This window comes from Culex pipiens, chromosome 3 (genome assembly GCF_016801865.2).
Source record: "Culex pipiens pallens isolate TS chromosome 3, TS_CPP_V2, whole genome shotgun sequence".
NCBI classification, from domain to species: Eukaryota; Metazoa; Arthropoda; class Insecta; order Diptera; family Culicidae; genus Culex; species Culex pipiens.
The window spans coordinates 68,620,113-68,634,793 of NC_068939.1; the positions used below are offsets into that span (position 1 = coordinate 68,620,113).

Consider the following 14,681-nt stretch of genomic DNA (forward strand, 5'->3'; position numbering starts at 1 on the left):
AATTATCACTCCCTAATTGCACCCCGATGCTACTGGTTTGCCCCTATTCGATACAAAATGCCGATAAATGGGCTCTCTTTCATTAGTGTGTGCAAAACAAGCAAAAAAAAGCTTCTCTCACACACAAGAACCATAATTACAACCATCTTCACAAAGCAAAAGAGAGCGTTTGAAAAATAATAGAGAAAAGACGCACAATAAAGGAGGCTGCCAAACATTGTGTGCACGTTTATTGAAATGTACGCAAAATGAGGTGGAAAGGAGAAGAAGAAGCAAAAACCTTTTTTCGCGTAACATTTCTTCGCACTGTAACCTGATAACCATTGTTTGCCGACGAGGGGCTCACCCATTGATGGATCTCGGCAGACTTATTGAGTAATTTAATTACGAGCATGCAAACTTGCCCAAGCCCACTGACTGGAAAAGCGCTCGAGAAGAAGACCTGCCCTGCTTGATTGGCTTGATGGCGGCGAAAGGCGAAAAAGGCCTTTTAGAAGCAATTTTCTTTGTAATGACTTACACAATGATGGCTCTGATCTTCTGCACCGAGCTTATCCAAAACGGTGTTAGCGATCGCTGCCTTCGTGAGAAGTGGTGTGAATTTGTAAAAAAAAGAACGAAATTTCATCAAAAGTTTTATTTATGAACCCAAATGAGCCTTTCTGCTTCAACGTGTGCGGTTTTTGTTTGGTAAACAAACAGCTTTCACATTTGGAAGTCACAGCTGGAAGTACAAAGTACTCAACAATTAGTTTTTATCATTTGTTGACAGATTTGAATAACTTTTAAAGTACAGTGGACTCTCTCGTTGTCGATATTGAAGGGACCGTCGAGAGCGGGAGTTATCAAATGATAGAACAAAAAATCAAAGCAATCTATTTCAAGGGACTGGAAAAATATTGACAGCTGGAGCAATATTGATATCGAGAAGATCGACAGCCAGCGAGTCCACTGTACATTACAAAACTTAATAACATTCAATAGGGACTTATGTAAACCTAAACCGGACCGAATGGAATAAATCTGGCTTAAATCCGTTAAACCTGTTTCGAGATATTAGAGTGAAATTTTTTTCTACACTCATCCCATACATTTGCTCAGAATTTGATTCTGAGTCGATGTTATACGTGAAGGTAGGTCTAGAATTGAGAGAAAAAATTGTGCTTCGTACATAACGTGCAACTTGTTTAAAATTAACCCAATTTCAGATCAGATATGGGTTAATTTTACTCAGAGTTAAGTATAAATCATCAAAATTTTAGTGAACTTCATGAAAATTTGTCGATGAAAAAAACTCGAAATTACTTGAAATGTGAGTGAGTTTCGATGAAAGGGGAAGAAGATGTTAAGATTATTTTTGCAGAACAATCAGGCAAATGTTTGTATTGGGGCATTCCAGCTTCTTCATCTTGTAGTCATTCCTGCTCCAAAAACTCAAACCACACAAGAAGATAAAACAAAACTGCCCCGATAATGCGAGCTTTTTCGCGGCAGATCATCACAGAGGAAAATTTGAGTGAAAGTTCGACACATTTTTGCAGGTCGACCTCGCCGCATGCATCTCGCCAAACACTGATCCGCCGACTCACGCAAGTGTTCGTAGCAAGTGGAGTACGCAAGACACCTTCCTCTTGCGATGTAATGCGGAACGGAAGTGTCGGCGTGTTTGTTTTGCCCGGCGGTGTCTGTTTGCATTTGTGGGCTATTTTCGCCAACAACAACAGCAACAGAAGGTAAACAAAGAAAGGAGGTTAGAAATATTTGTGGAATTTAGTTCGAGTTTTTGCTGATACATGTACTTGATAGTGTGGATTTGATGTTGAACAATGTAGTAACTGAAGATCAACGATACTGTAGCAGTTATTTGCAGTAAAGTCAAACGGTCACGCAAGCTGAAATTGCCCTCTTTGTGAAAGTGATAGCTCTCAACGAGAGCTAACGCACACCAGCGTACTGGAAACGAACGCACGTGCTTGTCACCAATACACCCTCACTTTCGACGCGTCGCGTCGAGCTCTCCCATAAACCATGCCACCAGGTCATAAAGTCTCGCAAATTCCATCGAAAGTCAGTGTGTCAAAAGCTGCAACCAGCCACAAAGTGAACGAAAGCGAATCGCTCTATTCCAAGCAGATCGCAAGGGTCGGATATCCGGCGCTTTTCAACACCTCCTCCGTGTACGTCATTACGGCTGACCATCATCAGCCCGAACAGGTACTTTCAACCGAGCGGCTGAACAACGCTCGAGCAGAAGAAACGGTAGCACTCAATTTGTGTCGGGAAACAAAGTTTCAACTTGAAGGCCGCCACAGCTGAAATTGAAAGTCTGAGAGTAAGATCGATCAATTCAGACAAGTGCAAGCAAGACAGAGAGGTAAAGGTGGAAAGCAATGCAAGACCTGCCATTTGAGATTGAACTCAAAATCCAAAATTGAAGGTTGCAGCCTCAAATCCTAGAAACAATAAGGTCCACTTGGAACAGCGGAACGACCTGGGTGGTCAAAGGGTCACCTCATTCTTATTGTCTAATTCTAGCGTAACAATGTGAAACGGGACTAATCAATCAAATTTCACCGAAACGATTGCAGCTCTGTTTACACCACTCTCAATTGATACTTCCGAGCTTCGACTCACACTACCCTGTCGAATCGAACTTTGTTCGCCGCCACGGTGGTGGAACAAGGCTACCCTGGTTCCGATCTGTTCCGATGACTCAACACGCTGCCGGTGGCAACAGTTGGTTGAGAGCATTCTTAGCATTCCATTCACCTTTTACCAATCGAACAAGTAAGAAGCGGGGGGGTTTCGGGCTCTTTCTGAGTTCTTTTGCCGAGACGAGTTAGAACTTGTGTTTGCTTGGTCGTAAGTGATGATGATGGAAGTATGCAAGTCAAGGTTTTTTTTTTGCAAACCGATGAGATTGAATTATTAGATGAGGAATTTGCAGAAGAAGATGAACGAGTGTGGTATGCTATCTTGCCGTACGTGCAAGTTTGACAACTGGTCAAATGGGTTTCAGGTCAGAACGCGTTTGACACACGTACATGGCCGTATACATTTGTAATTATAACTTGAGACTCCGGCAACCAAATTCAACCAAACTTCGGGACAATGCTCAGAACGGTCAAACAAACAAAACCGTTTTTGGTATTGTTTACATTGCGAAGGTGTTTTTCTCGAAACGTCAAAAAGCATTGTGCGGCAAGATAGCACGTCAACGTCGATATTTACAGCAAACAAAATTGAATTTTGGTTTAATGTTACCCTTTTCTTAGGTAATTTAACCAAAACTTTGGAAAATATGTCTAACCAATCAAAAGTTTAGTCATTACTAAACCTTTTGGAAAAATTTATTAAGGATTAAAGATAACAATATTTCAATCTACTTGCAGGTAGTAAATCTGCAGGTTTTTGTGCTTATCAATGAATTCTTCTAAAATGAATTCAACCAACTTCACGTCAAAATCATCCTTAAACTATCGATTTGTTTTTCGTTTAATCAGAGTCTCGGCCCGAAACTTCAAACACGAACAAAAGCAGCGAACCGAAGATTGGCAATGACGTTTTGGAATTTTGACAGTTTGGAACGCATGAATTACCCCATTATCGGTTTCCTGCACGGGTGATGTGGAAATTGTTGCACATGGCTGAAGTTGGGAATTTTGCAACTTATTTTAATTTATGTTAAATTTGATCAGTAGTGCGGTGCCTGTGTGGACGCGCAGTAGTGCGGTGCCTGTGTGGACGCGCAGTCCTGTTTTTCGTGTTATTTTCCATTTTTTTTGTGTCGCTATTAGTGTACATGGGGTGATTGGATTTCTTCTGATTCGTGTTGTTTTCATCTCTTTTGTGTCGTTGTTTGTGTGCATGGGGTGATTGGTCTTCTTCTTCTTCTTTTTTCTTTATTTTTTGTTCGCGCGTTCGTTGGCCAATGAGTTTATTTTTGTTCTCTTTACATAGTTTTCGATAGAAACGATCCGAATTCTTTTTTTTTCGAGACAAGCAAGTCGTATTGCTGGATTAAGTCCTTTCTATATCATCGATGATCGGAAGGCACGCCGACGAATATGTTTTAAGGCTTATGATATAAAATCATTTTAATGAATAAAGCCCTTCTTACATCACCGTTGATCGGAAGGCACGCCGACGAAGAATTTCTGGAGGATCGCGGTCGAATTAATACTATATTTAAAATTCTAGATAGCTATCTTTCGGATTCGATTGTGAGTAGCGGGACTTCGCGGTTACTATGCAACGTATTTTTTGGAGTCTTTTTATATTTTAAATTTATAAGTCCTTCTTTTATCATCGTTGATAGGAAGGCACGCCGCCGGTTAAGTTCGTTTAAGTTATTGTTTTAACTTCATTACAATCGGTTTCGTGGTGTCCTGTTTTCTTTTCGTTTATATTCGTTGATCGCAATAATTTATTCCAACTGGCAGCTTTAGTATTAACTCATCTACTATTTTTGACATTTGCTCGCGTTATCTTAATTGTACCAACAGTAAAAATATACTGATAAGTCCAGCCCATAGCACTACCGCTCGGTTGGCACGCGTTCGATTAAAACAAACTTTTTAAATAATCAATTATTTATCTTTCCGCAGCCGGCTGCCTAAGATTTAAAATTTCAACCGATAAACAAAATGCTCATGGTCACATCACTGCCACTCGTGAATCCTGACCTCATACCCATCTACTAACCCCCTCAAAACTCATGTGATACTTTGTCGGAGAAGCAGTCGATTGGGCGGTCTCTATCACTCAAGTATCGGACTAACATTCCCATCCACTTCCCCGTGACCCTACCACTGGTCGTGGCCGGCGCCGGTATTGATCAGCATGATAGGGGCCTTTGAGAAGTTGCGAAGCGAGGAAAGATAGCACCCACTTATCTTCCACGGCACGTGGATGTAACTTCTGGAGGTCCTGGTCAATAACGGAGTAGCAACTGCGGGTGGGCACCTATGCTTATGCTTATGCTTATGCTTATTTTAATTTATGTTAAATTTCAAAATTTAAACACGAATCTACAGCGAATCGATGTGGAAACTAAAGATCTGGAGTTTTTTTTGAAAAGGTCCAATAAACCAAATTTCCAGTTTTTGCTTTTTGGGTGTTTTTTAAACCACCTAGAGTCAGGGGTATTAAAAAACACCCAAAAAGCAAAAACTGAAAATTTGGTTTATTGGACCTTTTCAAAAAAAAAACTCCAGAGATACACTAAAGGCACGATGATTTGCTGTGCAATTTTGATCAGAATCGCGATAAAAGTGGTTAAAATTGAAAAATAATAATAAAGCAAATTCTGGTCTAGAATTTAACAAAAGGTTGTTTGTTTTGTAAGACCTAATGTTATTGCACAATAATTATAGATTTTTTTTACAAAAAAGTAAATTTTTCGGTTCGTCCACAATCAATCTTATGTTTGTAAACAAACGACGTCATATTGCCAATGTTGTTCGGTAGCTCATATCAGGCCGTCGCCGGGGCCCTGCGTTTAATCCTTCAAAAATGTCATAGACAATAATTTATTCAAAAACAAAATACAGAAATGGAATCCCAAAAATGTATATTGTTTGGCTCTTTGAGTTCTTCTCACCATGAACATTATTTGAAATTTTCAATGAGGCAAATTGATTTTTGAACAATAAACTTCTGTTACAATCTTTAAAAAAAATAATTTCAATATTTTTGCATTTAGTATTAATTAAAGCTCGATTACATCTTTGAAATCCTTTGAAGCAGAAAAAACTGGACAATTTTCTTTTCGGGATGATGGATTCAGCTAAAAAGAATTATGATGAGATGAGATCTTTGAAATTCAATTTGAGGAGTTTTTGTGTTACTTAAAGCATACGCAATTTTCGGAATATGATGAAATAGATTAAAAATTGCTGCGGGCTGCATTTTTTTTTTCATGCAGAGACGATTTATTTATTTTTCGATTAGATTAACTCTATTTTTTCAAACCTGATGTTGTTCTGGTTCATGAAAAAATGTTGATTTTCTTTCGATATTTTGTAAAGGACTTTGCTTTGTACATTTGCTTTTCAGGAACATTTATCCATTGTTTTTTTTTTTTAATTTTCGTCATGTTATTTTTTTAAGAAATGTGTTACGATTTTTTTCGGAATTGATTAAAAATTGTTCAAATTTTTTGGACCTTTCGTTTTTTTTAATATTTGAATTTTTGGACCTTTCGTTGTTTTTTAATTTTTGTAGTGCAATGCAATGGGTGGCAAATATAATTAACGGGGAAATTTTGAATGAAGTCGCTTAAGGGATTTTATCGTTGAAGTTGGTGAAAAAAATCTTTTCATTCAAAAACGTCTTTTTCAAATCGTTAATAACTCGTCCGGGTAAACTAGTTTGTCATAAAATTTTACAGAAGAATCTCACACTTGACAATGATCCGATTTATTTAGCGCTACCCTTTGGAGGGTTTTTTGAAATTTTTACATTTTTTTTGAATTTTCCCATAAAAACCTAAACGTTAAAAAGCGACCCTAAACTCTTAATCGATTTGGCTCAAAATTTGCACAGTGACTTATTATTTCCTAAAGAATCGAGCCAGGGGGTATCTCTTACGATGTTCATTTTTTTCATTTCTGTATTAAAATGTGTTTTCGCAAATATCCGGATGTTAGATAAATGACCTGAAATCGTATCAAATATTGAAGTTGACTTTTTATAGCTGTCGGCCACTATTGCTAGTACCAACCACTAGTGTCTTCCTTTTAACTAAAAGGACTTCGCCGCCCTGGGCTCCTAACTGTTTGAGTACGGCACGGAGCGACGGCGCCGTATACCCATATTTACATATAGAATTTTTAGAACGCCCGCCGCGGGATTCGAACCAAATATTACCAAGTTATATATCGTTGAATAGGTAATTGAAAGACCTTTCCAATGAGTCCAAAAAATTAAGGCAACCTGGAAATCCTGTCTCAGGTCATGACCACTTAAGGGATATTTATGTACTTTTTTGAAGCCGGATCTCACTTATTTCTATGCAAACTATGTCCAGTTCCATCATCCGATCCATCGTTTGTTAGGTAATTGAAAGACCTTTCCAATGAGTCTTGAAGTGTAAAGATCTATGATAATCTTTTAGTAAGGAGTGAGGAAGGCACCAACTAGGGTTACCAGGTATGAACAGCAAAAAAAATCTGGCAAAAAATCGGGAAGAAACCTGGCAAGCCACTGGCAATGCCAGATTTTTCTGGCATCCTTGCACCCCTGCGCCAACCACATAGTTTTTTTATTAAAAGAAAATTGATTTTTGACCCCAGATTAAAAATAGATATTTTGATTTTTTGGCAGTAAAAAAACAGTTACAATACATAGAGCATTTTGGGACACTTATTGTTTCAAAATGTTAATTTTTTTTTGGAAATTGGACATTAACTATCCAAATTTGAAGAAAATTGGGTCGCAGAACTTCAATTTGATGTTTAATGTTTGAAAATAAAAAAAAAAGTGTTAATTTTTATTTGCTCATGTTTTGAATCGAGTCTGGACTGTATTTCAAAATGTCTGGTCAATAAATACCGGTAATCATGGGCCAAAGAAATCACAGGTCAGCTTAGATGCGCGGATAAAATTCGAATCCGATAAAATGCGCAATGTTGGTCTAAGCGAATTGAATTATAATGACAGCTAATTTCATGCGAAAGGCGTACTGTACTGAGAGAAAAGTAATGAATGATAAAACGAACAGTCCAAAGCAGAACCATGAATAAACATTAGCTGCGAAACTAAGTACAGATCGTTGCCGTTGTACCATTTGGTCGCATATTGAGTAAAATAACTAATTTTTGATTATTGATATTTCAAATTTTTATTTTTATTTTAAGATTATGATGGAAAAACGAAAAACCTGAATGTTCGATTTCACATAGTGTCTAATACGGCAAGAGATCACACCGTCGCCGCCAACTTTGAACCATAAAAAGTGTTTGAAACGCGTGTAAAAAGCATTTGAAATCGAAAAATGATACGTGGCAGAAGAGTTCGCGTTGTAGGGAATGAGCCATGAACAACAGTCAGTTACCGACCAGCTGCTGAGGATTGTTTTTTGAGACGTTCAATTGTGGCATTGGGGGCGCCCCCTCGATTATCCCATCGGTGCTAGTTATTTAATCCATAACAAAGTGGTACGGGTGCAAGCGAGATACGTGAGCTTTTTTTTGTTTCCATGTACGATAAAATTTGAATTTAATCAAGATTTGGGCGTTACAAATGGGTACCTTCACGATGACCTACTTTGCATGCTGGTGGATTGATGGACATAATGGGGTTATTGTTTGATTGGGAATGGTAGCAAGAAGTGATAATTCGGGAAAATACCCTATTATCTTGTGTACTTTGCTAACTGAAAACATAAGTTCAGTAATTCCATGTGAAAGTTGATAATCCAAAAATATGTTAAATTTGATTTAGGGCACACAACGATTTTTGCAAATAATAATGTTTTGGCTGGAATGGATAATAAAATGTGAGATATTTTTTTCAAAAAGATCGTCGAATTCCCCAACTTTTGCTATTTTTATAAAATCCAACAAGCTTTTAGGTAAATCTGAAACAAATTACTTCCGCCGTTGCACCAATACATCATAATTAACTGCAAACAAATTGCCTCTCCTCCACCTTACCCGTTCACTGGCATAAATTATGAAGCAAGTCCCGGCACACACGCACACCAGTTTTAACGAAGGGTGATTCGTGATGCTGCACGTTCGGATTGCATAATATATAGCAATATCAGAAACTCTCTCTAATTGTCCCGCGCGCACACACACACAAGCTCCAGCATTCAATCGTTACAAATTGCTCGGAAGTTCCTACAACCACTACCGGTTGTGTGTGTGCGTTTGAGGAGGATTATTTCAAAAAGTTGTAAAATAGCTATTTGTCATGAATTTGACAGATTGGTTACCTTTATCATTGTTTACATTGGCGTTTAACTTATCAAGGTTGAGATATCTAAGGTGGAAATCCTGCGTTTTTTAAAATTATTACGACTTTTTAAATTTCCGCAAAAAAAAACTCACACTATTGAGCGCTTACGCGGAAAATTGTTGGGAAAACTGTCAAGAGAAATAAATTACTTCTACTGAGCAGCAGCTGCCATAAATTATTTCGCGAATCGACTAGGGCTAAACGCACCACTATCGCAAAGTCAACCTACTAGGTATGCTAAACGGGGTGAGGAGGGTTAGATGGTAAATTAATAGAACGAAGTTAGTCATTCAACAAAAAATAGAGTTTTTCATATTTCATGCTTTTCTACAACTTTTATTATTATAAATTTAAAAAAAATCATTTCAATTGTTGATTTAACCCTCATCTAAAACCATTGTACATGGAAAAACGCTGCTGAAAGCAGTTCCACCTCCCTCGTCGAGCTGCTTTCATAAATCTTTCACCTTTCGGTGAGGGAATTGATGCAGACGCAGTTTGTTTTGTAATGCACTAGTAGTCGCCATTTGTTGTGAAGCAGCCGCATTTGACTAAATTGAAAATATTTTAAAACTAATTGCTCAGAAATCGATCGTTGAGTGCTTTTCGAACCATAATTTTACCGCGTTCAAGCGATAAACACCCAACCTTTTTCCTCCCCATTCAAGCTCAATTTCCACCCCAGAAATTTTCCGACCTCACCTCACCCATTTTCCAAACAGGGTCACGTTTTTGGGAAATCGTCTCGCTCAATTTCGAGCAGCGAGTTCATTATTACGACGACTGAGTGTTTTGGCTCTCGTACACAGTTCGAAATCGAATCGAAATTGAATCTCCATTACGATTATGTCAGCACCGTCGGACGAACAGCGCCAATAACAACAACAACAACAACAAAGGCGTGCGTGTGGCGCGTGATCGTTTTGGTTTCAATTTTCTATACACGCCCCGCACAACATTCCCCACGTGGAGCCCCCCCCCCATTCTGCTGGGGCAAACACTCGTGACCGGTGTCATCCTTTTGAAGAATGGCGGTTGAGAAAAAGGTGGCTCGGCATATAAATTGCCTGTTTTGAAGAGGTACTCTGAAACGTGGAGTACGTAAATATTCTGTTTATGGGTTTGTTTTTGTTCTTTTCCTGAAAAAAATTGATCATGGATTAATTTGAAATAACTTCACCAGTTTTCTTTTAAAAATATAAAAGAACTTGCATTAATCACAAAAACATTCTTATATTTTTAAAGTTATAAAATTATATAATGGATAAAATGTAATTTTGCCATAATGTATTTCTTCATACAAAATTCTCCATACAGAATTGGCGGCTGTCCATAGAAAGGGATATGAAATCATTCGAAAATCTGTATGTCGAGAAGGGATTTTTGATCGATTTGTTGTCTTCGACAAAGTTGTAATTTAGGACTACCATAAACCGCCCGTGTGGATCAATCGGACCGCGCACTGGACTCACAATCCAGAGGTCGCCGGTTCGAATCCCGCGGCGGGCGCGGCTAAAATTCTTTGTGTAAATATGGGTATTCGGCGCCGTCGCTCCGTGCCATACTTTCATACACTTAGGAGCCCAGGGCGGCGAAGTCCTTGAAGATAAAAGGAAGAAACTAGTGGTTGGTACTAGCAATAGTGGCCGACAGCTATAAAGTCAACTTCGTTTTTAAACCGCAGAAACAGTGGTGAAAAAAAATAATTTCCGAAAAAAAAGTTCAATTTTGGAGCTTTGGTGTCTTCAGAAAATTGTTGTTTAAAATTAGAGTTGTTCACGATTAGGGCGATTTTCAAATCTGACTTTTCAAGAATATTTTTGGGAATATTGTTGTCTTCTAGAAAGTGGGCTTTCCAATCATCCACTAAAATTTTATCTCACAATCTACGACAAAATTTAGAAAAAGCATCTGAGTGAACCTTCAGAAATATTTTTTTTAAAGTGGCAATTCAGGGTTAAGTTTGAGAGAAAAGTGATATTGTGGGCTCTTTTAGAGCTCTAAATACCATTGTTTTTATGTTTTTATGACAATTTGGACTTAAGGGTCAAAAGTTATAGCCATTTTGAGGCAAAAATTATGCAAATTTAAAACTTAAGGCCAAGGTTGCATTCCAAAGAGAAGATCTAACACTACAAACGCTGAAAAAATCTCATTTGACTCAAATATCTTCTTTCGAAAATATTAATTTTCAAGGGAAAAGTGTATGGGACCACCCTAACGAAATTCGAAATTTGCGAACTATATTTTTTTTTTCAATGTTACTTTGCCCACTGAATCTCAAAATCGAGCTATAGTATCAAAAATACGATTTTTGGTCATATTTTGGGTTTATATGATAATTTTAACATAGAAACCCAAAATATGACGAAAATCGTTTTTTATACTTTGGCTCAATCCTGAGGACAATCCAATAGTTGGACAATTTCTGTATATTTTTTTGGACATGGACAAGGTTGGAAACTACCTTTGAAAAATAAAAATAAAAAACAAATTTGGTTGAACTATTTTACAGTAAAAATGGCTTTAACTCATAAACTCACAAACCAAAGGTGGGACTCACATAAAACTTTAACTAAATGTGTTATATATACGTAAATGATACGTAAATTTATAACATGCAACACTGCAGAAAAAAACCATCTGAGAAGTGTAGAACTTATTTCTATGTTTTAATTTTTTAAGTTAGTCAGATATACTTGAAGTAAATAAAACATAAGTTTCAGAGAATAAAAGATTAATTATTGATGAAAATCCAAAAGAAACCATATTATACAATAGAGCAACTCTCTGCGAAATCGGCTGATTTCGACCATTTTTATTTTTTGTATTTTTTGATTTGGCTCAAACTTTGTGGGGGCCTTCCCTATGACCAAATAAGCTATTTTGTGTCATTGGTTCACCCATACAAGTCTCCATACAATTATGGCTACTGTCCATACAAAAATGGTATGTAAATATTCAAACAGCTGTAACTTTTGAGTGAATTGTCTGATCAATTTGTTGTCTTCGGCAAAGTTGTAGGTATTGTTGAGACTATTGAGAAAAAATAGGTTCACGGAAAAACAATTTTGCAAATTTTTTTATCAACTTTTTTTTTACAAAAACTCAATTTCCCGAAATACACATTTTTTTTATTTTCGAGATTTTTGAAATGTTTTAGGGGACAAAAATCCGCAACTTTTGAGCCATAGAGAAAGATGGTCAAAAAATCTGCCGCTGAGTTATGATTTTTTGAAAAATAGTGATTTTTGGAAAAAATCGAAATTTCATGCAAAAACAAATCTGACGATATTTTTTAATGAAAAATTGAATTTGCAATCGAAAAGTACTTTACAGATTTTTTGATAAAGGGCTCCGTTTTCAAGATATAGCCACCGAAAGTTTGATTTTAGCGAAATATTTGCAGTTTTTCAAGACTAGCATTTTAAATGGACGTAATATTCAATGTTTGGCCCTTTTAAAATGTTAGTCTTGACTTAAAAATTTTCAAAATATTTTTTTCGAGAAGATCGGAAAATTTCACGAATGTTTCATGTTTTAACATTGAAAATCGGACCATTAGTTGCTGAGATATCGTCATTAGAAAAAGGTAGGCTATTTGGGTGAGACTTAGAAAACTTCAATTTTCGTGTTTCTTTTTCTTAAAGCAGCTGTATCTCAGCAACCCGAGGTCCAATCTTCAATGTCTCTTAGACAATTTTATAGCAAATTGAACTTCTCAAAAAAAAATATTTTCATAAATGGTCACTCATGGTCACTATTTTTAAAAATCGAAAAACTGCAAATATTTCGCTTAAATCCAACTTTCGGTGGCTATATCTTGAAAACGGAGCACTTTATTAAAAAATCTGTAAAGTAGTTTTTGATTGCAAATTTAATTTTGCATTCAAAAATAATGTCAAATTTGTTTTTGCATTAAATTTCGATTTTTCACAAAAATCACTATTTTTCAAAAATTCATAACTCGGCGGCAGATTTTTTGACCATGTTTCTCTATGGGTCAAAAGTTCATTGAAAAATTTGCAATTTTTTTCCGTGTACCTATTTTTTTCGCAATAGTCCTCATTAATACCTACAACTTTGCCGAAGACACCAAATTGATCAGACAATTCACTCAAAAGTTATAGCTGTTTGAATATTTACATACCATTGTTGTATGGACAGTAGCCAAAATTGTATGGAGACTTGTAAGGGTGAACCAATGATACAAAATAGCTTATTTGGTCATAGGGAAGGCCCCCACAAAGTTTGAGCCAAATAAAAAAACACAAATAAAATCCATTTCCGGTTTTGGTAGAGAATTGCTCAATACGGAAATATGATGTCAAACTCAAAACTCTAATCTCAGTCATAATTTGTAGCACTTCAAAACCTGTACCAATTTGAACCTTCCCGCCACCAACAATTAGTCCGGAATACATAAATTCAGTGCGTCGTCCACTGACTAACTAAGCAGCAATTAGCCTCGCACCAGGACAGGAAAACCGTCGCGGGACTGTTGAACGTGTAATTTCCGGGCACTGTGATTAGCCCGGGGTTGACCACGTGGTAAATTTATTGACCTTCAATTAGCAGCCGCGGTTGAGCCCTTTTCCCGGAATCATTTGCATCGAAAAACCAACAATCGAAGCCAGAAGTTATCGCCAGAGGTCTAGTCGGAGGGACTGCCGGAACGGTTTAACTTAAATGATGTCTTTCTTTCTTTCAGATATGTGAGGTCTTCGGAGCCCTTTTTGTGAGTGCGCTTTTTCGAGTGAAGATGTGAAGCTCTAATTACAAAGTTTGGGTTGTGCCTGAATATTTTAGTGCTTGATTAAAGGAGTGAATCGTTGATTAGAAGAAAGGAGCAAGCAAGTGAAATTTTCGGGTAGTTTTGTGTGTGTCACGACAGTCCGGAACGATGGATCCGGACGATCTGATCACGTTGCGGGTCCAGTACCTGGTCGACAGTGATCCGTTCAACAGCTTCGCCATGTATCCGATTCCGTCACGCGCGCCGGCCTTCTCCTTTGCCAGTTCCGCCCCGCTGGCCACCCAGCTGGGGGTGCTCCTGCGCCACCTGGGGGCACCGCAACGGGTAAGCAACTATTTCATCTGGTGGTGGAGGTTCTAATTTCAAAGAGGTATAATAGAAAAGCCGCCATTGAAATTTCCAAGCGATAGCCAAACTTACATAAGACAATTCCGATAGTTTGAATCATCGAATGGCGTGTACACAAATCCCGGAGACAATCCGGGAACGAAGGTGATGCTGCTTTCCGCAGCAAAAGCGAAAGTTGATTTTCTCATCGTTGCGCAGGCAGACCGCGGTGGTGGAAAAACTGGCCAAACTTGATCCCGGTGAATCGGACACACAAACGGCAGCTGCAGCTGCCTGCAGCAGCAGCGAGTTTTTCGTTTCTTCTTGCAAGATGCGATTGTCGTGCGTTTGTTGGTTGGGTTGGGGACAGTGAGCTTGTGTAAATTTGAAATTACCAGAAGTTAGACGACTAGAAGACTAAAAACTCTGGAGATTAAGAGACCTGAAGATTTGAATGTATGACTTTTAACAACTAGAAGACTTTAAGAACTTGCCTGTAAGGTGCTTATAAGGTACGATGACTTCAACTGAAGAATAGAAGATTAGAAGACTTGTTGACTGAAAGATTAAGAGCGATGAAGTGTTGAAGACTTGTTTATTTGAATATCGTAACACAGAATTTAAGAATTTATGA

General features: G+C 37.6%; 1 protein-coding gene across 4 annotated transcripts in view; it reads left to right on the top strand.

Annotated features, from left to right (window-relative positions):
• LOC120414141 (FH1/FH2 domain-containing protein 3) overlaps positions 1-14,681 on the top strand; it is a 182,809-nt gene that overhangs the window by 37,466 nt on the left and 130,662 nt on the right. For all 4 annotated transcript variants that reach the window (XM_052710438.1, XM_052710439.1, XM_052710440.1 and 1 more), the window contains exon 2: positions 13,676-14,044. In XM_052710438.1, the coding sequence (XP_052566398.1) occupies positions 13,868-14,044 (177 nt within the window). In that variant the 5' untranslated portion in view covers positions 13,676-13,867. The remainder of the gene's footprint in view (positions 1-13,675; positions 14,045-14,681) is intronic.